The sequence below is a fragment of the Conger conger genome, chromosome 2, assembly GCF_963514075.1.
Source record: "Conger conger chromosome 2, fConCon1.1, whole genome shotgun sequence".
Taxonomy (NCBI): domain Eukaryota; kingdom Metazoa; phylum Chordata; class Actinopteri; order Anguilliformes; family Congridae; genus Conger; species Conger conger.
This window is the reverse complement of record NC_083761.1, coordinates 71,619,935-71,644,620: the sequence shown is the minus strand read 5'-3', so window position 1 is coordinate 71,644,620 and position 24,686 is coordinate 71,619,935. Positions and strand designations below refer to the sequence as shown.

General features: G+C 42.7%; 2 protein-coding genes across 2 annotated transcripts; both read right to left on the bottom strand.

The window, feature by feature from the left end:
- Positions 1-1,385: 1,385 nt before the first annotated feature.
- Positions 1,386-17,095, bottom strand: jpt1a (Jupiter microtubule associated homolog 1a). Its single transcript, XM_061231346.1, has 5 exons — positions 16,882-17,095; positions 15,066-15,208; positions 5,174-5,283; positions 4,707-4,734; positions 1,386-3,752 (listed from the first exon to the last, which is right to left on the bottom strand). The coding sequence occupies exons 1-5, from the start codon at positions 16,935-16,937 to the stop codon at positions 3,616-3,618; spliced, it is 474 nt and encodes a 157-aa protein (XP_061087330.1). The 5' UTR covers positions 16,938-17,095; the 3' UTR covers positions 1,386-3,615.
- Positions 17,096-18,337: 1,242 nt separating this feature from the next.
- On the bottom strand, positions 18,338-24,019 carry sumo2a (small ubiquitin like modifier 2a). Its single transcript, XM_061230718.1, has 4 exons — positions 23,870-24,019; positions 20,871-21,002; positions 19,843-19,914; positions 18,338-18,914 (listed from the first exon to the last, which is right to left on the bottom strand). The coding sequence occupies exons 1-4, from the start codon at positions 23,888-23,890 to the stop codon at positions 18,852-18,854; spliced, it is 288 nt and encodes a 95-aa protein (XP_061086702.1). The 5' UTR covers positions 23,891-24,019; the 3' UTR covers positions 18,338-18,851.
- Between the last annotated feature and the right edge of the window lie 667 nt (positions 24,020-24,686).

The following is a 24,686-nucleotide window of genomic DNA, read 5'->3' as shown; positions in this document are numbered from 1 at the left end:
CTCCAGTGAAAGCCATGTGCCTCAACCCCCCTGATCAAATCTCGTTTCCTGGGGAGGCCTGGATCCAAATTCCAAATGGTTATAAAACGCCAGATGGTTCATTGTGGACCCATCTGAGTGGTCAACATCAAAGGCCTGATTTTGGATTTAAGGAGACCAAACCAAGCAATCGGGGAGGATGCAATCAGACTCCCGTGCACGTAACTCCTGCGCACGTAACTTCTATGTACAGGGTGTCATTCATGTTGAGAACAGGCGTAGCTAATGTTGGTCTTCTTGGGTCCCTAGGCTGTAAACAGATATACCCAAAAGTAGCTATTCCTGCGACCTCTGAAATGACTGCAGATATCTAGCCAGCTCGTGAGACGTGCACATAACGGCCGATGTGACATGCAGTGGAACCAGCAGAGGACTGTTCAGAAGAGTAAATCTCAGTACAGGATTCTTGTAGCGGGGAAAATTATATTATAAATAATAAATAATAAATAAGACATCTACCAAAGGTAGATAACTAATCTAAATTATTATTCTAAATGGAGTCAGATAACGATGGTGAATGTATTGGCCCTATTGTGGAGATGCTTGGTCAGCCCGGACCAGTAAAGAACGGAAGGCAGCGTGGTACTACTGTCTTTGTATCATGGTTTATTCATTGGCTGATCTAGACTCTCCGCATAGGGGCCACTAATATTTAACCCTACTAATATTCTTTCGGCAGCACCAGGACAAGCATGCTGATACCTTCGGCCCTCGCTAAATTCCGTCGTTGGGCTAGCGTGGGGTTTTACACATATAATTTCTAAATTATATCTTAAATGGAGTCAGATAACGAAGGTGAATGTATTGGCCCTATTGTGGAGATTCCTGGTCAGCCCGGACCAGTAGAGAGCGGAAGGCAGAATGGTACTACCGTCTTTGTATCATGGTTTATTAATTGGCTGATTTAGACTCTCCGCATAGCGGCCATTATTATTTAACCCTACTAATATTCTTCCAGCAACACCAGAAGGATAAGCATGCAAATACCTCCGGCCCGTGCTAAATTCCGTAATTGGAATAGCGTGGGGTTTTACAGCCCTGCTAGGCTAGCAGCAACGTAAGTTGAAAGCTAATATAGGTAGCCAGTGAAGGGAGATGAGAAGGGGAGCTATTCACCCTAACTAGAGGAACGAAAAGCACAATCCACATCATTCTTGCTGTCACAGCAACTATCAACCTCAAATTTATATCTGCTTCCATCAGCGGGTTTGTTCCCACTTCTTGTTCTCACATTTAGTGAATTAAAACTTCCAAACCTCTGGCCACAGTCCCAAACATTTTTACATTAGCATTGTAACTGCAATTAAATAAAAAACAGGATCAAGAAGAGCACAAATGTATATTAAAAAAAACACTTTTATTTCACAATTTTAACGATTAACATTTAGAATTGGAGTGTACAAAGCTGAAATACCTTGAGGGTGTTCAATCAAAAATGAAAAACACCGATATGTCACACTTACTGCTTACTACTTAAGCATGAACACCAGAACAATCAGTGGACCCTAACCTTAAAGTTAAAACTCAACCTTAAAGTTAAACGCCTCTATCAAAAACATATTTCCAACATGCTTCAGTGATCTTTTGTTTTTTAAAAAGCCAGTACCTAATCGTAAATATGAAGTTCCAGTCGTCTATATTCCTGCAATTTGCACAATTGACGGCCATTTTCTCATCGCTCATATTTTTAGTCATTTGGCTCATGCACACTTCCTCTTCTCGTCCACTTCTAGCCACCTGTCAAACTCGGCCAGTTGGGCCCATCGTAACCTTTCTAAGACTCTGCTCTTAACACTGCCTCGCAACTGTCAAAATACTTTAACAAAACACTGCACTACCTGTCTTTTTGCTATGCATTTTTAAAGCTACTAATGGCTTTTTTATGAACTACAAACTATGCAGATTACCCAGGATAAGGACACCAGGTAAGCAAAAACAGTAATACTGTCTTAAAAATAAATGATCATAGTAAAGATAACAGAATGAGTAGCAAGCCTGGAGATCTATGCACTTCTGTACACCATACACCTGTTAAGCAGAAATCCATATTTACACTAATACTGGTCTCACATTTAACCTTATTTCAAACCATGAATGCCATATTACCACAGATTTAAAAAATAAAGCAAATCAACACATTTACGGTTATACATAGTACAACTTGTTAAGTTAATAAAAAATGCAACTGGTCTTAGCCTATATCTACTGGGAAATTATAACAAAAATACAAAATACAAAAAGGCCTTTGGTAGGTTTTATACAAAGAAACAGCAGTAACATACAGTTAAAATGTTAGTGTGCTTAAAACAGTCTCTCTGCAAACAATCAAAGCACAGAAATATGAAAGGCCAGTAGTGAAACAGTACGGCGGCGGTCAAATGGAGCCAAAAGTGATGTTGTCAGCGATATGCATCCCTATCCTGTCATAAGGTCACTTTTATGGTTTCCCCTAACAGTTACAGCACAGTGCATAAAATACACCAATGTTTCGCTTCCTAAGGCTGCTCCTTAGAAATGAGAACCAGAACAGGCAGAGTAAGTACAGTCAAAAAGAAACTTTGAAATGGTTTCAAAATACAATATACTGTAATGTACGCATTTACTGCAATAGAAAAGTGCGTTTTAAATCCACTAGTTAAAAAAAAACAAAAATCTAGTTTCATTTAGAGGGAAACTTGTGAAATGAGGCTGATTGACACAAGAGCACCCCCCTGTGGACATTTAAAAACCAACACCAGTGGTCCACAACTGCATTACAGTTTTTCACTTCATTCCAATGTGACATTTACAAGAATGTCATTTTAAGTTTGTTCACACAAACTGACTGGAGCAAAAACATCTGTACGTAAAACTAAAATAACTCTGGCTTTGTCGATGATTGTTGTGCTTCCATCAGGTCCGAGTGAACAGTAAGGACAAATGTCATGGTGTCTAAAGGTTTCATTGTCAAGGGTTGACAGATGGCCGGACTCTTCCAGAAACAAGGCAATAGAAAAGTGACATATTACCAGGCCCTCAGCTGAAGACCTCTGCTCTACATGGCAATTTCAGGGTAAAGAGAAATAATGTACAACATGTCACACACCAAGTATCCGCCACCAAAAACAAAATGCTTTGTACATTTGCATCGTTACATTACTACATAGTGACCTAACCAGCAAGAGAAGATTCAGATTTTAAACCAACACCCAAAGGCTTTCCAGCATAACAATTTCCAGCAGAGAAATGTAGTTCCATCAACCAGGGCAAGACATACATACGAGACATACATGCATTTTCTCAACAATGAACGTGGAGCGAAAGCTACAACTTGTCAGTCTTTATTGTATTTATAGGTTCCCACGTGACAAATCTCTGACGATTCACTCCAGGGAAGAATGAAGACGACCGAACCTCATGCCTTATCCAGCAGACCCAATGCACTACATGAGGGACTAAAACAGAGGAGTTACATAAAGTGCTTCTGTCAAAAGAGATATCCAAAAAAAAAAACAATGGAGAGGACAGAATTGTATGGCTCACAGACGGAGGGGCGAAGAGAGATTTTGAGACTCAGGATGAGGAAGGCCGGCAAACTCAACCCAGGATGAGACTGGACTTGCCCCCAGGAGGGTTCCTCCGGCCGGCGGGGGCCCCGGCAGACGATGAGGGGCCCGAGGGCTGCGGTGGCCCCTCGTTCAACTCCTGCACGTTACCGGGCTCCTCTGCATCTTCTAAGAACATTGAAGAGAGAATATGAGGCGTGACTCACTTCAATTGCCTGCATAACATTACATTAATGGCATTTAGCAGACACTCTTATCCAGAGCGATGTACAGTTGATTAGACTACGCGGGCGACAATCCTCCCCTGGAGCAATGCTGCGTTAAGGGCCCAACGGCTGTGCCGATCTTATTGTGGCTACACCGGGGATCGAACCGCTGACCTTGCGGGTCCCAGTCATGTACCTTAACCTCTCCGCTACAGGCCTATGTCATAAAACATAGCTCTGACTTTTTGCTCCGATTGCTCACTGATTGCTCTGAATAAAACTACTACCTGAAATTTAAAGTTTCCCTACAGTATAGCATGGCCGGAGAAATTTACACTCTGAAGTCGTTTTCACACTGATTCTGGCACTGAACGCATTCTATTCATGCTGCCCAGTGCATGATGGATGCCATCTAGCATGTGGTGTGGTACTTTTGAAGGTTCGGCATTTGCATAGAATGAAATCTGCCCTTATTCTATGCAAAGGGATTCGGTCCAGTGCACCTTGCCTGACTCACGAAGCTCAGCTCAAACTCAGAAATATACTCTAATGGACTGTTGAGGATGGTGGAATAAGAGAAAGTTCACCACATTGCTCTGCTTTGCCAATACCAATGAACACAGTGCGTCTATCCAATCAGGTGCCGACATTACACATGGGGCTACAATGTCCATTGTTCATATCAATCCCATAGAAGCATCTTGCCCACGGAGTCCACCCACAGTTCCAGCCATAAAACGTACAGTGTGGGGGTCATGTGTCCTCGCTGGAATTGGTGTCAACGCCCCTTAATACATGGCAGCTATTTTCTTAGGCAAGTGTGTATTATAATTTTGAACTGATAGTAACTTGATCCTTTAGCATGGGTATATTCAAGGATGCTGTACAGCACGGGAAATTGAGAGTTGGCACTGACCAGTATTTGGCTTCTCTTGGTCTCCATTCTGCAAAAAACAGAAAAAATAATACGCAAGTTATTGTACAAAAACGCTTAAAATAAAATCCATCCTCCTTATTGTACTTTTAAATAATCCTGGGGGACACCAGTGTAAATACTCACAGACTGCACTGTAATAAAGCTAGAATTGGTCATTTCAGTCAACTGGCCAGTTATTGTACTGGATAAACTTTCTATGCTTTATTCAGAATCGTATAATACTTTCTTCTAAAGACGCTCTAAAAGTGGAGAGTTCACACCAATAAAACTTGTCTAACATAAAATAGAAACGTATATAATCACGTTCCTCCCCCAAATTGAATTGAATACTTCCTGAATTATATTATTTTGAGCTTAAAAACAGAAGTGCATTGTATGTCAGCCTTCATGTTTCAGTGAGCAGTCCAAACGGCGATTCCACCCGCCCCAGAAGAACCAGCTCGTACCCCAGTGATGGCCTCTTCAGACACCGAGTCGTTGGGCACAGCAGGCTGGGCGTGACATCTCCTGAGTGGGGCGGAGGGTTCTCCACACAAGATGCCCGTGGGCTTCCCTCCTGCACAGACACAAGCACTGGGGCTGTTCATCTTATCACATTTTACATTCACATTTACATTTTAGTCATTTGGCAGACGCTTTTAATCCAAAGTGCATAGGTTCTTCCACAAGTTAAAGCATCACATCCATAACTAGTAAAATACACATGAAGTGCTGTTCTAAACAAAATACAGTCATCATAAGTGCAATTATTATTTTTTTGGGTCAGACGAGGGATATCGGAAAGGGGGGGAGGACTAAGGTAGTTTGAAAAGGTGTGTTTTTAGTCTGCTGTTCTGACAGTGGTAGGCAAGTCATTCCACCAGTGAGGAACCAGAACGGAAAACAGGCGTGAATGTGCAGCTCGACCGCCAGGTACTCGTAGTGAGGGAACCATAAGGCGACCAGAGCTGGCAGACCGGAATGGTCTAGCTGGGGAGTAGGGAGTGATTAAGGATTGGATGTAAGGTGGGGCAGTCCCCTTAGCTTCCTGAAATGCCAACACTAGGGCCTTGAATCAGATGCGTGCGGCAATAGGAAGCCAGTGGAGGAAGCCACTATCAAGACATACGCTATGAGACTTACAGCTTTAATTCCTCATCTGGCCAAATAGCAAAGGAGGGTATGTTCAAAGTAAAGCTCTTGGTCTGCATTTCCTCTGGGACAATGTGTAAAGGCATATTTACGCGAAGAATGCCACCAATCTTCATTGCTGTAGCAGTACTTAAGAATCCACTGCAAACTACATCAACCCCAACGCACACTGAAATTACAAACTGCCAATACACAATTACCCACAGCTTGGAACAATCTCACTTTATACCAGCCCAGCTCAAATCTGTCAGTGTGGAGTGAATACACATTACTATGCAAATTTTGTGCGTCTTCCACACTTAAAACAAGGCCAAACCATGTTGTTCAGACAATTTACAAATGTCCATGTACCTTAACTCAGGGTTAAATGATCTCAGGATTCTGTCTTAGCCAGACAGCCATCTAGTGTAATGTGGCTTTTGTTGGTTTGCTTTTTACCTTGTATAATACATAGTCCTGCATTCAAATCTGAAACTCGTATTTGCCAGAAAAATAAAACTCATGTTTGCTATTTTTGCACAAAGGCGCAGCAACCTTGGAACAAGCAGACTGTGACATGGCTGGCTTAGTCTTATCAAATCCTTATGTTCTTTTCGGTAATACTCATTTGAGCATCCTGGGGCAATAAAAGAAGCATTTTTTTTTTCTTTCCTCACGACTCGTCTACCAGCTCTTTGTCGTATATTGCCTGAGTTTCATTCCCGTTTAAACTCTTGCTACAACATAAATCAGACGGAGACGGACTTGAACAATACCAAGACAGTCGTCCTTTTATTTGACTTCCAGAAACAACATGTGACCCGAAGGTCTCTTAAATCAGAACAGTTAGTAAGGCACTAGCCAATAGGTGGCAGTAACAGAGTATAACACCCAATACCCGAATATATGACATACTCCTCCCCACTTAATGAACAGGTGTATCCTTAACCACCAGGAACACATTTTTGGAGATTATTCTGCCCCACTCTACTGGGTAGGTCACCACTATAGATCTAGGCGTTTTGGAGGCCGCCGTTCTCTATGTGAATAGCGGCTAATAGCACCGCCAGCCGGCTGATTCACGCTGACTGTCACCGGAACAGGCCGTGGTGTGGGACATGTTGACAGTTCAGTCTCTGAAACAGCTGCAGGAGTGGGTCCTGAAGAAACAGGTTCCATAGCCTGCGGTGCCTCCTGGGTGAGTGTGGGCTGGGCTGGACTGGGCTGTCCAGCTTAGATGGCTCAGCACCAACCACAGACGGGGTTTCTACAGGTGCTGTCGCACCAGCAAGTAGTTGGTCAGTGTGTCTCCTCCAGACAATGTCATCATTGGTCCGAACTGTATAAGACACAGGGCCGGTCTGTTCAAGGACTGTAGCAGGCATCCATTTTGGTCTGTTGTTGTAGTTACGTGCTAGTACATTGTCACAGGGCGGAAGGTCCTTCTCCCTCTTTGTTCATGTCTCACAACCTGGGCTTGTTGTTTCCGGTTAACGGTCTCTTTGGTCTTTGGTGGTTTCAGAAGGTCAAGGTTTGTGCGGAGCTGTCTCTTTATGAGAAGTGCTGCAGGGGCGACTTGTGTGGTTGAGTGTGGAACATTCCTGTATGACAGCAGGAAGCTGTTGGAGAGAGCCTTGTCCCTGTGAGGCCTTCAGAGCGTTTTTCATGCTCTGAACAAATCTCTCAGCTAATCCATTGGTAGCTGGGTGATAGGAAGCAGAGCGGATGTGTTGTACTCCATTTGCCTCAAGGAATCTCTCAAACTCTTGTGAGAAACTGGGGGCCGTTATCGCTCACCAGTTGTTCTGGAAACCCAAATCGACTGAACATTTCACCAAGTTTCTTTATGGTCTTCTCTGCTGTGGTCGATCTCATTATGGACACTTCCGGCCACTTGCTGTGGGCATCTACCACCACCAGGAACATCCTCTCCTCACATAGGCCAGCAAAATCCACATGAACACGCTGCCATGGTGCCTCTGGCCAGTCCCATGGATGGAGAGGGGCTGGCTGTGGCATGTAGCGAACTTGTTGACATGATGGGCATGTTCTAGCTGTCTCTTCAATCTGCCCATCGAGTCCAGGCCACCAAAAGTAGCTTCTGGCAAGCTCTTTCATGCGGACAATCCCACAGTGTCCTTCATGTAGCTGTTGTAGTAGCCTTTTCTGCAGCACAAGTGGGATAATCACTCTGCGTCCCCATAGGAGACATCCTGCCTGCACTGAGAGCTCATTCCTTCTTGTGAGGTATGGCGTTAGATCGGGGAGATCCATACCTCCTCTGTTGATCACTACTACATCCATCAACGTTGCTAGCACAGGGTCATTCCGGGTGTGCCTCTTTACTTGTGCAGCAGTGATGGGAGCTTCCTCCACTTGTCTGAAGTAGAAAATGCCGGCCTGCGATGGCTCAGCACGGTCCACAGGCAGGGGTAGTCTAGAGATGCTATCTGCGTTTGCATGCAGCTCAGACTTGCGGTATTTGATGTCATAGTCGTGGGCAGACAACAACAAGACCCATCTTTGCATCCTTCCGGCTGCTAAGGATGGAATGGCAGTATGGGGTCCGAAGATTGTTGTTAGGGGGCGGTGGTCTGTCTGAAGAACAAACTTCCTCCCAAAAAGATATTGATGAAACTTTCTGACACCAAAAACAATCCCCAGTGCTTCTCGTTCTATTTGTGCATAATTGCACTCGGCTTTGCTTAGTGTGCGTGAGGCGAACGCGATAGGTCGCTCTTCACCACTGGGCATGATGTGAGAAACAACTGCCCCCACCCCATAAGGGGAAGCATCACATGCCAGTTGTAAGGGTAGTGTAGTGTCGAAATGTGTTAGCTGCCCAGTATCTGGTCCATCGCATGCTGGAAGAGAGCTGGAGCCGATGTTATTCCAAAGGGTAGTCTGCAGTATCGGTAGAGGCCCTTCTGAGTGATTATCGTGAGCAGCTTCCTCGACTTCTCTTCGACCTGCATCTGGAGGTAGGCTTGGTTGAGGTCAATTTTGCTGAATTTTTGTCCTCCAGCCAAGCCGGTGAACAGATCCTCGATGCGAGGAAGTGGATAGTGCTCAGCCTCTAGCACCGGGTTTATGGAGACTTTGAAATCCCCGCAGATTCTCACCGAGTTATCTTTTTTTATTACTGGCATGATCGGAGTGGCCCATTCACTCCGGCTGATCGGCTCCAGCACCCCACTCTTGACCAAGGATTCCAGCTCTGCTTCGACTTTTGGCTTTATGGCATAGGGAACTTGTCTCGCCTTCAGGAACTTTGGTCTGCGGTCAGGCTTGATGTTAAGGTTGCCTTCATTTTTCCAAGTTCCCCTTTGAACACCACAGCATGCTTGTTCAAGACGTTTGTCAGACGTGATTCATTTCCACCCTTGCACAGCTTGTAAATCGTAGGCCAGTGCAGTCTCAGTTCCTCAAGCCATGAACGGCCCATCAGAGATGCCAAGTTTCCTTCAACCACGTACAGTGGTAATTTAGCGGTTTGCCCATTCACCTGGACTGTGACATTGATGACGCCTTTGGTCAGCACTGACTCGCCGGTGTAGGTTTTCAGTTTGAGGCTGGTTGGTTGTAATGGAAGGTGCTGCAAGGTTTCTTTGTACACAGCATAAGACACCAGGGAAACTGCTGTACCAGTGTCAATTTCCCTCCAGCAGCGGAGTTTGCCAATATCCACCAGGACCTCCCTTTACTGACATTACACATACTTCTGCCTCATCTGATGAACTTTTGGCCTCAGCTGTAATTTGGCTTGGCTACACCCCATGTACAGACTGTCTCTTTTGGAATCTGAGCTTTGGTCTTTTGTTGTCCGGTCTTGAATTTTTGTTCATTCCCTGACTCTTACACGCCCGTTCAATGTGTCCCTTCTTACCACACTTCCTGCACTCCACATCCTTACTCCAACACTCAGCAGCAAAATGTCCTGTTTTGTCGCACCGGTAACATTTGCTCTGAGCTCCCTTTTCATCGGCGGAGACCTTGTGCAGTTTTCCGCTGCTTTCACTGTGCTGATGAGCCTCCCTGACAGCTAATTCCATGGACACACTCATTTCAATAGCTTTAGCCAATGTAAGTGCACTTTCAGTTAGCAGGCGTTTCTGAGAAGCTCCACTCCTCAGGCCGCACACAAGCCCGTCCCTTATGGTGTCATTCAGTACATCATTGAATTCACAATGCTCAGCTAGCTTTCTTAGCGCAGCTACAAACACTGCTACGAACTCCCCTTCCTCTTGGTTCCTTTTATGGAAGCGAAAATGCTCAGCAATCACCAGGGGGTTAGGTGAAAAGTGAGCTGTTAAAGCAGCCACTATACTTTCATAGCTTTTGGTCCCGGGCTTGTCTGGCTGGACCAGGGCACGTAGGAAGTTATATGTTTTTGGCCCCATTACACTTAAGAACGTAGGCACAAGCTTCTCGCCTTCAATGCCATTTGCTTTAGCAAAGTACTCAAAACGTTCCGTGTAGGAGTTCCACTGCTCCATATTTTCATCAAAGGCGCCAATGCTTCCTAGTATCCCCGTCATTTTAGCCTCGTTAGCAACTTGTTAGCCAGTACTCACGCTCCTTTGTTAACCGATTTATCTGCCAACGTAGTCGTCCTCCCAACGATGAAGCTAATCATCCGCTAGCCGCATTCATGGGAAACAGTCTGCTCTAAACTTTTCTATCAAACGAAACACACGCAGATCACGATAATATATGACACTCTTACCATATAGACTACGCTGTCACAACAAATTCTATCCCCCTTGCGAAACTTATCCCCTCTGGGGTCATGTTTCCGGTTACGTTCCCCTCATGCGTAAGTTAGCGTCAAGTCGACAGCGTGGTTGCCAAGCTTTATCTGTTGGTTGCTATGATGCAATCTGTAATATTCCCCTGATGCACACGGTAGCGTCAACTGGCTAGCGTGTCTTTTTGTGAATGGCATACGCTTAGTCATTACTCTGTCAGTAAGCATTTATTTAGTCCGGTGTATTTAAGTTAGCAAAACATATACATTTTCTCAAAAGTTTTGGGGAACATCAAGATGTTTTCTGGCAAAATTGAGACGAGCCTTAATGTTCCTTTTGCTCAGCAGTGGTTTTCGTCTTGGAACTCTGTCATGCAGGCCATTTTTGCCCAGTCTCTTTCTTATGGTGGAGTCATGAACACTGACCTTAACTGAGGCAAGTGAGGCCTGCAGTTCTTTGGATGTTGTTGTGGGGTCTTTTGTGACCTCTTGGATGAGTCGTCGCTGCGCTCTTGGGGTAATTTTGGTCGGCCGGCCACTCCTGGGAAGGTTCACCACTGTTCCATGTTTTCGCCATTTGTGGATAATGGCTCTCACTGTGGTTCGCTGGAGTCCCAAAACCTTTTCCAGACTGATAGATCTCAATTACTTTCTTTCTCATTTGTTCCTGAATTTCTTTAGCTCTCGGCATGATGTCTAGCTTTTGAGGATCATTTAGTCTACTTCACTTTGTCAGGCAGGTCCTATTTAAGTGATTTCTTGATTGAGAACAGGTGTGGCAGTAATCAGGCCTGGGTGTGGCTAGAGAAATTGAACTCAGGTTTGATAAACCACAGTTAAGTTATGTTTTAAACTGCATTTTGTGTTTACTTGTGTTGTCTTTGACTAATATTTAAATTTGTTTGATGATCTGAAACAAGTGTGACAAACATGCAAAAAAATAAGAAATCAGGAAGGGGGCAAACACTGTTTCACACCACTGTAAATGTATGTAAATAATCGAGATATTGCATATGAAGCACTACATATTCACAAAAGCATCGCTAGCTAGCCGATGCAGAGCCTACACACAGAGCAGAAACAAATATGACTGACGTCAGTGCAGAGACGGAACTGGAAACGTGACCCCAGAGGGGATAGGTTTTGTAAGGGGATAGAATGCAAGCAAGGCCAATTCTGACAGTGACATCACAACCTAGCTTGTTCCAAGATGGCTGTGCTCTTTAAAAAAAAAAGATTTCTAGCCAATTCACATTTGGGATTTTAATTTAGGGCCATCTCTTATCTAAAGCAAAGAGCACATGAACCAGAGCCACATTACAGAGTGCTTCTGTTCCCCTTTAAAATAACTGAGTAGCTCTAGAATTTCACCCTCAGCTACAAAGCGAACAATACACAATGTCTGTGCTTCACAGAGAAGGCACACAATGCCATTTGAAATATTACAACAAGAAAAAATCATCTGACTGAATGAAAGCCAGTCCCCACAAAGGCTTGGTTTGTACTATGCAAAATACAATTTTGCATGCTGTCAAGCAACATCAAGGCTGGACCACGTTTCAAAAACGCAAGCCAAAAACATTTATTTAAACAGGAGTGGTGGCGTGTTGAACAAACCGTGGGAGGACTAACTGACGTAATACATTTAGCTCCTATAGTGTCAGAGAAGGCGTTCTCCAGGCTTTAAAGAGTAGGCCTTTATTGTCATTATTGATTTGGGCTACACCCCTGACACACCAACCAAACGGGAGCAAAAACCTTTATTCATACCCCATGGAGGAAACTAATTTGCCACCACATCACCACAAACACAAAAAACAAACATTACATTCCCAACACAACAACACTGTAAAAAGCCTCATCTCTCATGACTAGCACCAGAAAGCTGCCGTGAAACGCAGAAGTGCTGATTAAGAAATTTGACCGCTGCAGGACCTTCTGAGACACTCAGTAGAACAGCGAGGCGTCACCAATCGCTCACTGAATTAACTTCTGAGAACATTAAAAACTCCATATAATGGGAGGCCTTCGTAAAACAGGACTGTCTGTCCTTGGCCCTTATTCTCTTTTCAAGAGTGACCTCAAGAGAATCTGGGGTCACGCCGATCAGACTCAGCCTTTGTGATCAGCTTATTGATCCTGTTCTTATTGTCCACTGTGATGCTGCCCTCCCAGCAGAGCACGGTATAAAAAAGGACACTAGCTAAGATCCCCTGATAGAAGAAGACAAGCAGGAGTTTCCTACTAATATCCAAGGATCTTGGCTTGCACTTGCACTGTGCCTTCTTGAAAAAAAAAACATATTTTTCCAGTTTCATTTATTGTCCAGGTTGACATTGAGTTATTCCTTTGACTGCACAATTTCTATTTGCTGATCCTTAATCAACACCGGGCAGAACTCTATCTTCTTTCTCCTGAAGTCAATAATTAACTCCTTGGTCTTGCCAACACTCAAATTTTAACAATTTAAATCACACCAGTTAACAAATTATTCAACCTCCCTTTTGTAGACCAGGTAAATGCCTTGATAAAGTAGGCGTACTAGGGCGGAATCAAAGCCATCGTTGAACACCGTTTGGAGGAAATGTATAGTTTAACACATATATAGCGAATTGTTTTCTGATCGAACGTGCCCCTTGGTCAGTGTGTTCAGGTTCATGCTATACCAGATGCTGCGAGTTGACATCCAGCTGCATCAACCAAGTCTATGCAACAGGACCCAGCTCATCAGTGTGCATGAGTGGATGGGTGGGAGCGGGATGTCTTGGGCCCTGCCAGGCAAGCTTCTACATGTACAATCCTGAGTCATGTGGGATCCCTGAGCCAATCAGATGGGACTTTAAGGTAGCATACCCAAGGGGCCAGCTTTTGAGCAGCTTTCGGTTTTGCCAACTGATGTCGGAACTGTACTGCCCTCTCAGGTCCTCTTTGCACTTGTTCTTGTGTTTGATTTGCACTTTGTTGTACGTCGCTCTGGATAAGAGCGTCTGCTAAATGCCAAGTAATGTAATGTAAAGTAAATGTCGCCCCCTAGCGACATCAGACAGATTTTCCCATTGGACTCCATTCATGTTTAACAACAAATCATAAATAGTACTTGTCCATATACTGATGTTCAATCTACACTATATACACTCAGAGAGCACTTTATTATGTATTTATTGGACTTTTTTTGTTGTAATGTGTGGTTTTTTGCGTTACAGTCACCTTCGTGTCAGCTTTGACCAGTCTGGCCATTCTCCTCTGAGGTCTCTCATTAACAAGATGTTTCTGTCTGCAGAACTGCTGCTCACTGGATTTCTTTGTTGTTTTTTGGCACTATTCTTTGCAAACTCTAGAGACTAGTTTGTGTGAAAATCCCAGGAGATCAGCAGTTTCTTAGATACTCAAACTACCCTGTCTGCCACCAACAATCATTCCATGGTCAAAGTCACTTAGATCACATGTGAACATGAACTGAAGCTCCTGACCTGTATCTACATTGCACTGCTGCCACACAATTGGCTGATTAGATAATCGCATGAATAAGTAGGTGTAATGAAGTAAACATTTTCCTAATAAAGTGCTCTGTGAGTGTATTTCTTATTGTTTTTCCTCCTAGCACAGACAAAGATATAGATGTTTTTATCCATCCATCCATTATCTGAACCCGCTTATCCTGAACAGGGTCGCAGGGGGGCAGGAGCCTATCCCAGCATACATTGGGCGAAAGGCAGGAATACACCCTGGACAGGTCACCAGTCCATCGCAGGGCACACACACCATTCATTCACACACTCATACCTACAGGCAATTTAGACTCTCCAATCAGCCTAACCTGCATGTCTTTGGACTGTGGGAGGAAACCGGAGTACCCGGAGGAAACCCACACAGACATGGGGAGAACATACAAACTCTGCACAGAGAGGCCCCGGCCGACGGGGATTCGAACCCAGGACCTCCTTGCTGTGAGGCGGCAGTGCTACCCACTGCACCATCCGTGCCGCCTAGATGTTTTTATTCCCCAGAAAATGCTCTAACAAAATCTTTTCAACCTTGTTTGGCAAGGCCCAAGAGTTTTTCATTGGTTCATCTGCAGAGGCACATCATTGTCCTGCGTTCTCTTTGTTGTGCATGTGACTAGGCATGTGACCAAGGACACAACTGAGCATGAGCAGTGAGCAAAACCATTACTTCCAAGTGCCCAGTGTGGCAGAATTTTTCCCCACAGATTTTTATTGGTGTCGCTGTCTTTATAGCTTACATAACTTTGCTCTAAGAGTGTACTCCTTTGTATCTGTGTTGGGGCAGGAGTAGCATCTTTAGTATGGGAGGAATTTGTTTGGTCAGCATTTCTATAAGGTCAGAAACTGGTGTACTGAACACAACAGTCACAATGACTTGTCACATTTGCTTTAACTGAATGGAAAGGAGGCGAGCTTATGGGGAGAGGACTCTGGACACCCGTTTTGGTGCACTGCAGGAGATGCAGTTGAAATTACCAGGTGGATTGTTCCTCCGGTGGGCATGGGGATCTTCAGGCTCTGCAAAGATGTTAGAGGCAGTCCTGTTCTTGCGTGTGCTGGGCTTCTCCTCATCTGTTCCAAAGGAAATGTTGGAGCCCCCACCCGGGGGTTGCAGTACCCTGTATAAGGCCAGCAGTCATCAGCACACACACACACTATCAGGCGTTACTTGCCCTACAGTGCACAGTTGAATAAATCAAGTCATGCAGACAAGCCTGCGTATACATACTCCCCTATCACACAAGGTTTGTATTTCTATATTTTTGCACTAGGAAGTCAATGTGTAGAGGGGTGTGTCTCTGCCGTTGCGACAATATGCTTTTCTGACAGAACCTCAGGCATTAGCCCTGAAGGCCTGCAGCGGCAAACAAATAGTCTACAATTTTACAAATCCTACGTGGAAGCAGGATGAGCTCAGCGCAGGCCGATGACTACAATCCCCACGTTCTGCCTTCATGCTGACGAACACACTATCCAAAATATGTGTGTGCAACAATTAACGTTAATTAGAACGCAGATAAAGTAGTTTGGCTTTAGCAAGCTGAGCATAAAAACCGATAAAGCCACTGTGCAATGTCCCGCTGAAGTTTCACTGTTGGGAAATGCATGTTGTCTGAACCACTGAAACCTCCCGATGCATTCTAATGTCTGCGTAGTAGACATTAGATTTAAAAAAATCTCGCATCAGAGAAGGAGTTGTAGTTTCGAAATAACGTTGCCTGCATCTCAATTTTAATGGAGATACACTAACGCTAGCTAGTTACCTCGAAACTAGCGAGCTAACGTTTCTCTCATCAGATGTTACATACCAAAATTTCCGTCACCCACGCTTACAAATGAGACACTATAAAATCACTAGCTAGCCAACTTACTTAACGTGACTTCATTTTGACACAGCTGCTGGAATTACACCACCTAGATAAACATGGTGAACATCACTATTGGTTTGCACGTTGCAGTGCGCTCCTCCGAATAGGTAACGTTAGGCTCATACCGAACACAAGTCCAACAATTAACTAGCTACCTATCTGCAACGACAAATTAAAAATGACCCCACCCATAAAGCAAATATTCAGCTAGCTAACATTAGCTGAGCCACATGGTCAGCATGCCACAATTACCCGTTATACTGGGCATGATAGCGTCACTAGATGAATATAACTATTAATATTAACGTTTAGTACTTCGTATCCTAAAATTGAGCCTGTCAAATGTCACCCAACTAGCTACAGCTAGCCATCGCCACAATGAATAGGAGTTGACAGCAGGCCAGCTAGTCAAAATGATACCCACTTCTGACTGGTGGTGGGAGGAGACAAGCTGGGCCAAGTTATCGTTCTATTATAACTAGTATCTATAGCTTGCCTGTCAACAAGGAGCACTCTCGTTAGCGCTAGCTATGTCACCATAAATACAAATCTAAGATAAAAAAAGGTTTATCATTCCTAGCCAAGCAAGCCGATAGCACACTACAGGCGAATCAAAACCATCTTCAACGTTAGCGAGCTAACGATACCAGTAGCAGTGGCAAACGTAAAATATTTATCTGCAATAAAAATGCTTACAGCATTGCTAAAGCCAATGTGGGTTGGTAGCCAGTACAAATAGTCAATTCAGAAACAAACCGATAGCTCACGTTCTATCAAATTAATAGCCTAGTTGCAGACCAACTCATGCCACCCAACAGGCAGTCATAAGTCGCGATATATCGTACCCCTCGTAACGGGATTCCATTTTTCTTTTGTTTGTCGCGGTGTCGCTAGCAAGCAAGCAAGCAATATTTTACATTTACCTGGAGCTACTTTTTGCTCCTGGGTCCATGCCTTGAAAAGTGGTGGTCGTCGTCATTTTTACTGTCAAATTATTTTCGAGAATCCGTTAAAATGTGGCTCTTTATACCTCTCGTATAGCGCTGGCTGTCTGCTTTAACGTTACTTTTGTTGCTAGCTCAGTACCGTTTTCTACCTCACCGTTTCATACTAACAACCCGCCCGGCTTTGATTGAATCGAGCACTTTGCTGCGCGAGGGAATGTCGTCGGAACGTTACTCCCACCCACACTCGCAGGCCTAGAAATTCTGCTGCAATTTCATTGGCTACTGACTCATAATCCTTTCTCTGATAGGAGTTTCTACATTGCAAGTCAGTTCCTTGACGGCGCGCTAGCGCTTTTTTCTCTGATCGCTAGGGAAGAAAATGCAACGGTTTTGAAGAAAAGTTACTAGTTTAATACAAAATTAAAGCTAAATTTCCCATTTTGATTAGATTGTTTCATTTCAAGGTTTATATTCCCGGTGATCGTAATATTTAGACATCAAATGTTAAACAAACTTCTGCTAAATAGATCAAGGGTCAAACCAACCCAAATGAATCGTTAATGTCATGTATAAAACGTTAGAAAGGGTAATTAGGTGGTGCCTAAGCACAGCCAGGTCATTGTGCAAACACGTATCTCTCTTCTATTGCGATTTTCTGGTTTGTCAGGGACCACTTTTTGGCATCGACAAACACAACATTGCCTTGGTTTATGCATTCTTTGGGGTTTTTTTAATAATTAATTTAGACAATTTTCCATCACGAAGAGGGCCAGAGCAGCTACATTCTGTATTCAGTTCAGTTGTTCCTAACAGGGACATGAAGTGTTGAGATCTTGCACAGAAATATGATCAAATTTTTTTACAGCCCTCTATGTTATCCTCGTGGATTCTCAATTTTCCCGATCTATATTGCCTAAATTTACTCAGTGCCTACTTAATTTGGTACACGTTTCTAGTACTGGGTAGGTTCGACACAAGAGCAGCCGGGATTCTTTGCGGCATGGACTTGACAAGTTGCCGGCAACAGCAGTCGTTCCAATCAATTATTTATCACCTCCTGCTTCCTCTCCTTGCTCCTAGCTACACCAATCAGTGGAGGCCAGGAAAGGAGGTGAAGACGGGGGGAATCGGGAAAATGTGAATTTAGCAAATGAACGTATTTGCTGCTCCATACGTCAGGTTGAAGCAATGAGTTAAATGTAGCAGAAGCGTGGCAGATGGGGAGAAGTGGATCCCACGGGGCGATCATTTTCTATGTCGCCCTTTCCGGAAAAATACTTCTACAAATGATGCGTTTAAAGCATTTACAAAAAGCAACAGTTCAGATACTCAAACTTAAGCATACCCCTTAAACACATGCATGGACATAAGTGTACTTACCTGATATGGCTTTCAACATACAAACTGCTTAGAGTAATGAGAAAGAGAATAATTTTACTTTTACAAGAAATTTATTAAACAATACAGATGTTGACTAAAACCCTTTGCCAGAGCTCCTCATTTTAAATGTGGCCAAATCAAGCTATGTTTAAGACAAGATTTATTCTACACATCCACTAAAATATAAAAAAAGATATAAAATCCATCTCTTGAAACAGATAACAGAAACAATGTCTGCTAACCAGCAAATTTCATTCTCACTGTGAACGAGGTGTAAAATAATTTGCTGGATTTTGTCTTTCAAAAGATATTTTGGGGCTGAATTGCTGGTTAATTTCAGTAATTATGAGCCACTTCAGAATAACTAAATGTATGCAATCTGCCCGCTGATGTTTATGTACAAAAAGAAAAGAAAAAAGCGAGGATGAAAACACTATACAACAGTATTTATGTGGAACTGAAAATGTCTTCTTTAGTATGGTACATATTCTGATGACAATAGCAGTTTGAAAGGGACAGTATTTGGAAACAAGGGTGTGGGGAGGGTGGGGGGGGACTTGATGCTTTTAAAAGAGGCCTCCTGTCTGCTGCTGAAAGACATCGATCGTATCTTCATCCTCCATTTCCAACTGTTGAGGAGAACAGAAAAACAGAAATCACTAATACCTGAGCACAGAAATAGCTTCAATTATTACAATTGTTGATTAGACAACATGAAGACCTTCAACATTCATGAGTCGTCGAAGTTTTGTTTGTGCCAGTCAAAACAATTTCATAGCATACAGATCTAGCAAATTCTTCTTAAAATGAGCAGAAACACCCCCTAATAGACTTGATAATCAGCGGTTGGGTAGGACAACTTTGGGAATGCTGGAGGCTAGATGCAGATAAAAATAACAAATCACGGACCATTTCGATTTAAAACTTAAAATAACTGCATAAATGGCACATGGGACTGCTCTTTGAGACTTTCTGAAAGCTCAGAGGTAGTCAAATATAGACTTGCTGACTTATAATTCAATGGACGAAGGAAGTGTTGCAGGATTGGGGTCAATCCCATTTAAATGAAATGAATTGAGGAAATGAACTGAAGTTCAATTAATGAAGCCACCATCACAGAACAAAATTCAATTAATTTAATAATACATTTCTTGAATCCTTTAAATTGAATTTAGTCCTGCTGTTCTAAATAAGAGGGTGCATGAACAAAAACTGAGAAATGTAGGTGCATCTGCTTCAGAACTGTTTGCATTTCGTTTGGATCTTAAATGAACTGAAAAGGACAGAAGTGAAAATGCTTGATTTGTGGTATAATGTTAGCTATTAGCACAAATCCAAACAGAAATCACTCGCTCTTAAATAAAATTTGGTCACGCAATTACACATTTTAGGGCATACCCCCAGCAACACATCAATTCTGAATTTGTAGAGGAAATTTTTAAAAATCTTGGTAACCCACACCTACATACAACCCCTCTTTTGTGGAAATTGATGAGAAATTAAGAATAAAACCACACCACACCAAAAAGAAGTCGGAAGACTTGACACAAGATGTACCTGTGCTGGTGTATCTGTTTCGTTGATAGGCTGCCCATCGAACCGGAACCGAATTTGCCTCATTGTCAGTCCCTGCAGAGAGACACTGGAATTTTAAATATCGCCAGTATTTAAGACTCCTCATCTCCCGGTAAATCAGCGTTGTCACCATTCTACCCAAGGCATTAGAGATGAAAAGTGTAGCACACAAGACGTAGTCAGCACAACTACATTCAATGTAATGCAAAACAAGCTGTATAGTTTAAAAGTATAATATGTCTTAACACACATTAAAGGACAAGCCAAGGTACTCCAGGTGGGGGTTATCTCCGCTTAGTGACAGCAGCAATGGCAGTGCTTTGGTGAGACCAAGGTATAAGAAGGCATTATGTAAAAAATAAAATACTACAGCAAGCAAAAACAATATAAAACTTGATTTAGCCAGTGATGAGAAATATGACTGTCGAATTACATTGACATTGTACACAGCTGTTACCACTAGGGCTGCACGACATATTGTATATTTATCGTCATGGAGATATGAACATGCAAGATAAACACATTGCAAAAGACTGCTTGAACTGTGATGGATAGTATTCCTTAAAATTGATGTTATGCTAAATTGACTATTCATGTGCAATTTTTTCAATAAAAGCATGCTGGTTTTATTCAGAGGGCAAAGGTTATTCATTGTCTGGGGCCTATGTTAGCTGTGTACCTAAAGCAGAAAGACATTCAAACTGCACGCTTATTTTGTTTATTCATCGCAAGTCATATCATCATCGCGGTATTCAACAACGTTATCACATATCATATATTTTCCTCATATCGTGCAGCCCTAGTAACTTGATTGAACATCAAAATCAGAGCAAACCAATGGATTAAGAAAAGACGCTTAATGTCTGCAGCCTGTGTTCTCCCTGGTCTCTGGTCGGGGCGCACCTGTCGCTCACAGTAACCGATGGATTAAGAAAAGACGCTAAATGCTCCGTTAGGTAAATGGAGGCCCGCAGCCTGTATATTCCCCCTGGTCTCTGGTCGGGGCTCACCTGTCGCTCACAGTAGGCCTTCATGAGTTTACTGAGTGGCGTGTGCCTCTTAATCTTGAACTGCACCACGGAGCCGTCCTGCCCCGCAACCTTCAGGTTGATGTGGTCATTGTTTTCTGTCTTCACGCCTTCCTAGAGAACGGAAACACTAGTGCGATGAGTCAGGAAAAAGAACACAGACTGTCATTTCTCCATTCAATTTAGACAGAATCATCGCCTTGAACCTTGGAACCGCTAGGTGTACTCTGGCAATTTCACTTCATAGTGGGCATGTTGCTCGAGCCATAACAAACCAAATCAACAGCTAAAACGTTCAAGCATTTAGGGACAATTTCCACAAATATAATTATCTAAGGACGGGGTCATTAAAATGGTGAAAACTTTCTAGGGTTATGGCGGTATTTTAATGCTTGTCCCAATGGAAAAACTTAAGATTTTTTGGATTTGTCCCTTATGGGGGCACAGCGAAACATAACACTGAGATGCGTGTCATGTTCCTTTTAGTAACAGACATTATAATAGCAATCAGCATCATTACATTAGTAATGCAATCATTACAGTACAATCAGACTCAATGCAACAAGATGCACTACTGATCATACATTATTCAAAGCAACATTTGTATAATTCACACTTCTGATAATTTTATGGCTAGGTTAAAAGCAGGAAGAATGGCAAATTGTAGGCAACATATAATTGAACACTATAATTTACACAAACCAAACCTAAAGCCAAACCTTTGCAAAACTGTAATTTTGGTCAGTTAATCTTTTCTTGGTTGAAATTTGCCTGGGATTATTGTCTTGTTGAAAGGTCCATTTGCAACCACATTATAGATTCCTGACAGAGGGAACCAGGCTGCTGGCCAAAACGCATTGGTATTTGCTCATGATTTTCAATACATCTTTTCACCAATTGACCTAGAAATGGACATTTGCAGCCCCCAAGATGCAACAAAGTTTTGTTGATCTCAGAATTTTTATTTGTGACATTAACTCATTTCTTTACCCCAGTGAAACAGAGCAGAGCAACTGTATTAGTATGAGAATCTAATTTAGCATTATTGTGAGGATACAACAGAGTTCACCTGTGTTACTTATTTCATGAAGTTCTCTGCTCAGCCTTAGCAAGGGTGCTAATAATTTTGCACGGCACGGTACTGCAAGATCCATATCATGAGCCATTCATTTAGCAAATTCAGGTAGTAGAATAGAATAAAAAAAATCCCAAAAGCTTGTGCGTGCAGGGCAAACATTATCACGCCCAGTTAAACACGCTTTTAAACAGAATCTGCTCAAAGAAGAGGAACACAGCTCACTGCATTTCATGATGCCGTTTGGCTGTATAAACATGGCCAAGATGAGGCATCTCCGTGAGGCGTTACACAACAGAAAAACCCTCTTACAACACCAATTTCTGCATAGACTAGCTACAGGGCTTTCACTATACTGTAGCTGGTCATTCGAAATGCCAGGGCACTTTGCTTTCCCTGCCTTTGACCAAAAAATGTATATATTGTTTTGGTTTGTATATGGTCGCATTTAACTTCAGTGAGAAATCAGGTTGCCATTAATACCTATTTGAATAGTCTCATTTATACAGTTTAACTTCACCAGCTAAATAACAGCTCATAACATTCGCTGTGAACTTCATATCTTCATTCAAGTGGGGTGCCAATTTCTTTGTCTATAACAAGCTTGTGGTCAGCAGAGAGCACAGATTACAGTTATTTCACACTAATGATTAGGGCACGCCCTGAAACAACAATATAAAGGTGTAAACGGTGACATAACTCAAAACGAGAAATAGTTTTTGCAACTGGGTAAGATTAAAGAAGTTTTACTCCGCCTACTTGTTTACTTTAGCAGTTACATATCAATTAATACTTAAATGAACATGTTTTCCTGTTGGTAGAAATCAGTTGCCGCCTTTCCTGTGTGATGGCAAATCAATGATCACATTTTATTTCTTTATTTATTGTAATGGGAACTAAATATTAGTTCAACTTAGTTTAATAATACAGCGTTAACTGGCAACCAAATGGACACAATAAAAGATATTTAAAATTTCAGAACTAAACTTGGCTATAGCCTCACTGTCATAACTATCGCAGTAGGGTAACTTAAAGAGGATTGGAGGCTGGGGTCAAAAGTAACTTAACTGTTAGGTAAGGAACCAAGTATAAAGCAAGCTATCTGGCCAACCATTCGATTGCTATACGTGTAGGCTAAAAATATGTTGCGTTGACTAACGTTAGCTGAGCTAGATAGTATTTGGCATACATGCTAGTTAAAGTAACACCGAGTAACTTCGCTACCGCACCAGAGGTTTATTGAATAAATACATAACGTTTGCCAGCCAGTTAGCCGTGCAAATAAATTACTTTCTGTATAGGGCTACGGCTTGTCTAACCAACTGGCAAGAAATCTACATTAATGTGCGATCAACATTCATGAATAATTTACTTTGCGTGCAGAGGGAAAAACATGCAAAACAGCAGTTGGCCTGGCGCCATGGGCAGTAAGTTAAGCATAGCTATAGCGAATTTCCAATGTTCACTTTTGCAGACGAGGTCGCTAGTTAGCCACACTAGCTAATTAGCTGTGCTAGTTACCCAGCGATACAGCTACCTCTACACGTTCAAGACAAGAATCATTCATACATATCAAGCCCTAAAGACCGATTTGGTACTCGGCCGGTAACAGAAAACCGTCTAATGGTTCAGGCCTTGGGTCGATTCAATCAATTTACCGCTAGCTAAATTAGCAACTGAAAATGACTGTAAATGCCATCTTTCAAACCAATGTTGGCTACAAATAGTTAGCTACCTAGCAATTACCCGCCTCCACAGGCTCGTTCACATCTCTTCCGGTGTTCGGATTGGAACCAAATGTATAGTGTACTGAGTTTTTAAAAACATTTGAAATCAGTTTCACTCGGATAGTATTCCTTGACATTTTAATGCAAACATCTGATAAGTAGTTGGCTCTTCAGCTCACCTTGGGCTTTTCGTCCGCCATGGCTTTCCTCTCCGCGTTTCTCTGCGCCGCCACACAAAGAGTATGGAGGCGCGCGCACGTACACGTTCCCGTAAAATACTCCGCTGTACGTGCGCGGGCGCGACAGTTTTCTAGATTAAAAAAACCCCATTGAACTTGGATGTGCTATGTGCTTTTGGTCGAGTGTTCACCAAGACGGGAGTAGCGTCGTGCGCGTTATCACATCCTACTCTGGGCGGCGCGATATCGCGTGCACGCGCATTTAGAAAATTAGTCGTTTTGTTTTCTTCTTAAACATAAACTCAAGCTTTCTCCTGCTCAAAAACTCACTTGATGTGTTGGCTAGATTTGTAATGCTGTAAGCCAGATTTGAAAGAAATGTATATTGTGGATGTGCAATCATAGACAGCATTTTTCAAGAAATATCCACTGGAAGAGATATCTGGTCTGTAGCAGCCATTTTGTTTTTATGTAAGACACTTCATTGTCCACCACATACATATACACACACCTTAGGGAGTAAATACAAATATTGCATTTAGACACTAAAAACAGTGCGCAAAGAAGAATGCAGAAGTGCACATTCAGTCATGAATTACTGTTTGGTACCATACAAGCAATATGATAAATCTGCTCTGTGATAATTAACAGGCAGTTTATTAATTTAGCATTGTTTGCAGTTACACGTCTATTAAGTGGCAGTTCTGTATTTGAACACCTAGTGTTAAATCAACATCAGCACATTAGGAAACTGTGACAGTAATTGTAAACACAGACCTTAATTTATCACTCATCTGCCAGATCTGCGAGATCACCA